At 32.1% G+C, this 3,142-nt stretch overlaps 1 protein-coding gene across 1 annotated transcript; it reads left to right on the top strand.

Moving 5' to 3' along the window:
- Positions 1 to 610: 610 nt before the first annotated feature.
- On the top strand, positions 611 to 2,385 carry LOC133791276 (serpin-Z2B-like). The gene is made up of 2 exons (XM_062229205.1): positions 611 to 994; positions 1,615 to 2,385. The coding sequence occupies exons 1-2, from the start codon at positions 611 to 613 to the stop codon at positions 2,383 to 2,385; spliced, it is 1,155 nt and encodes a 384-aa protein (XP_062085189.1).
- Positions 2,386 to 3,142: the final 757 nt, after the last annotated feature.

Here is a 3,142-nt window from a genome sequence, read left to right as displayed (position 1 = left end):
TAATATATTTCCACTATTATTACTTGTTTATTCGATTGCGTATACTTGCGCAGTAGTAAAAATTCGCAACAATTATGCCATTAATATAATAATGTGGAAAAAGAAAAAAAAGGCTTCAATGCTAAATTGTCACTTTATAACATAATGCATGAATTTTAAACGACAAAAAGAAAGGCATAAAACTAGAAACGACAGTATTTAAGATTAATAAAAAACTGTAAATCGTAACAATATTTCACTGAAAATAATTGTAAATCGTTAAGAGAGATTAAAATGTCCAAAAAAAAAAAAGAAATGAAATCATAAAATTGATATGATGCATTTATAAATATTCAATTTCTTATCTTTTCTTAGAAGAACCAGCGCAATGAAACCATATTTGGTCTTTTCTAATCTCTGAGGTGTCAACATCGTAATAATTAGTCATCACAAACAAACCCAAAGCAAATATTTTCTTGGGCAGTCCGATTGATTCTCTAATTCCTAGAATTGTCTATTCAACTTTTCCTTCTTCAGTAGTAACTTGCTACGTAAGTTTTCTCATGTATATATTATAGAAAACCCATCTCGTCAAAGATATTGTTTCCTCCAAACTCGAAGACTTTTCGCCATGGAGCTAAGCATACAGGTAATGAAGAGAGCCCTTGTGTACGAGCACACTAAAGATTTAGGTAAGAACTTTACAGTTTCGCCATTGTCGTGTACAATTCTGCTGAGTATGGTGGCTTCTGGACTGAAAGGAGAAGCTTTAGAGCAGATGATGTTTTTCTTAAGGCTTAAAACTGGGCTGAAAAGTATAGCTGATCTAATTTCTGAGTCTCGTCGAGTAATGGCTATGGTATCATCTGTCAACATCCAAGGACCTTTTCCTTTACTTTTCTCCTCTGTCAATGGTGCTTGGGTGGATAAGAAGTACAAGCTCAAGCCCTCATTTCAACATGTTTTGAAGACCATTTATAGAGCAGACTCCGTGGCATTAGATTTTGGCAACAAGGTACTATCTTTTTGTTGTGATGACTACGTTAAGAAAAAGGATTTACAGTATATAGGATATTCAGATATATACATAGTAAAATTCTCGGGCTTCAAGTACTACCGTTCTAGTTTTTAGTGAACAGTTTTTTTTGTATAATTTGTTTTTTCCAAGATGGTTTATATTCTAGTTGTTTAGAGGATTTTGTAAATTTTTAGAAATTTTTGAATAACTTATTGTACTGGTTTAAATATGTTATTTTTCTCACTTATAAAGAAAAAATTAATCATGCTTTCTTTGAACTTAGTTTTCTCAGTATTATAAATTATTCAAAAAAAAATTTAAAATTGACATACGCTCTAAATAGCTACAGCTATTAAAATATTACACTGAAAACTGTTTAGTGTCGAAAATACTAAGAGCCTCAGCCTCACCAATAGTACTTATGTAAAACACATTCAGGAGAATTGTCATTTATATATATAAATTTAAGTTCATTTTCTCACCTATATAATTAGAGAGAAAATAAAGAACTATATCATTTGCTTGTGATTTAAAAACTAATGTCAAACACACACATGCACACCTACTTTGAATGAAATCATTCATTCTAATGGTTTTGTATGTTGATTTTATGGAAGAATGAAGAGGAAGTAGCTGAAATAAATACTTGGGTGAAGAATGCAACTAATGGACTCATCAAAGAGAGTGTTCCAAATCATCTTATTAATAATAAGAATACAGTTCTAATCCTTGCAAATGCTCTCTACTTCAAAGGAACTTGGGCAGAGCCATTTCTTCCAGTTCGAAATGTTACTAAGAGTTTTTACACCCTAGATGGGAATATGGTTCAAGTTCCCTACTTGACTGAATATTCTTTGGTCTATTCATATGGATCTTCTCAAGGATGTAAGATTCTTAAGTTGCCTTATAAAGTCGGCAATCAAAAGGAGCTTAGCTTTTCCATCAGCTTTTTTCTTCCTGATGAGAAAGATGGGCTGCATGACTTGCTGAAACGATTGAGTTCAGACTCGGCTCTACTGAAGTTCAAATTCAACCAAGTGCGAATGCGAAAGATAAGGATTCCAAAGTTCAAGCTTGAGTATAACATGGAGGTTTCTGATATGATGGAACAAATGGGGTTGAGGCTGAACCTTAAGAAGGACTCGGAGATGTTAGAAGATACAGATCCTAACACCGTTGAAGATATGAAAGTTTGTCACAGTTGTTGTGTTGAAGTTGGTGAAAATGGATGTGAACCTTTAGCTGTACAGACATTTGATACCAGTACCAGAGATGTTCCACCGCACACTGTGTTCATTGCTGATCATCCATTTATGTTCATGATAAGGGAAGACTCTTCTGAAACTCCCATCTTTCTTGGAGCTGTGGTTAATCCCCTACTTCAATGATCTTCAATTCGGTGCTTAAATGGAAGTGGGCTTAAACTTTTGAAGTATATAATATGTATATATCCGTATATATAATATGTATATATCTGGTTTTACTTTAGATTTCCTTATAACGTTTAAACTATGCTTTTGTTGTTAGTCAAGTTGGAGTAGATAAAAACTATTTTGGAAAGAAGTTTTTTTTTTTAATTCGGTTTTCTTTTTCATGACAGCACATACATGATGTTTGTGTGTGTGTATATATATATATGCCTTGCAATGGTGGAATTACTTACCAACTTGTTTTCTATTTATGCTAATGTAAAGATTTGTTTTGGCATTGATATGATAATTTTTTATCTCCTTTTTCTCCAAATTGGTTCACTAGATTCATTCGTATGTATTTAATGACATTAGTTCAGCAAATGATTGGCAATTTATGTAATCGTCGTTCGTGTTGAGATGATTAAGTTAAATATAAACACGACACAACATGATTATTAACTATGTCAAAAATATGAACACGACACGATTGTTTTATTAAATCACACGATACGATAACACAATTATGACACGATTAATGTGTCATGATATAACATAAAATTGACACAATTAATCATATAACTATATAAAAAATTATGATAATTATTTGTATTATTGTGTCAACACGATTATGACACGATAAGATTAAGGTAAACACGAACACAACACGATTATTAAACGTGTCACCCAAATCTATTTATTTCGTGTCGTTTTCAAGTTGTGACATCAAGTTGTT

This window comes from Humulus lupulus, chromosome 7 (assembly GCF_963169125.1).
Source record: "Humulus lupulus chromosome 7, drHumLupu1.1, whole genome shotgun sequence".
NCBI classification, from domain to species: domain Eukaryota; kingdom Viridiplantae; phylum Streptophyta; class Magnoliopsida; order Rosales; family Cannabaceae; genus Humulus; species Humulus lupulus.
This window is presented reverse-complemented; position numbering and strand designations above follow the sequence as displayed.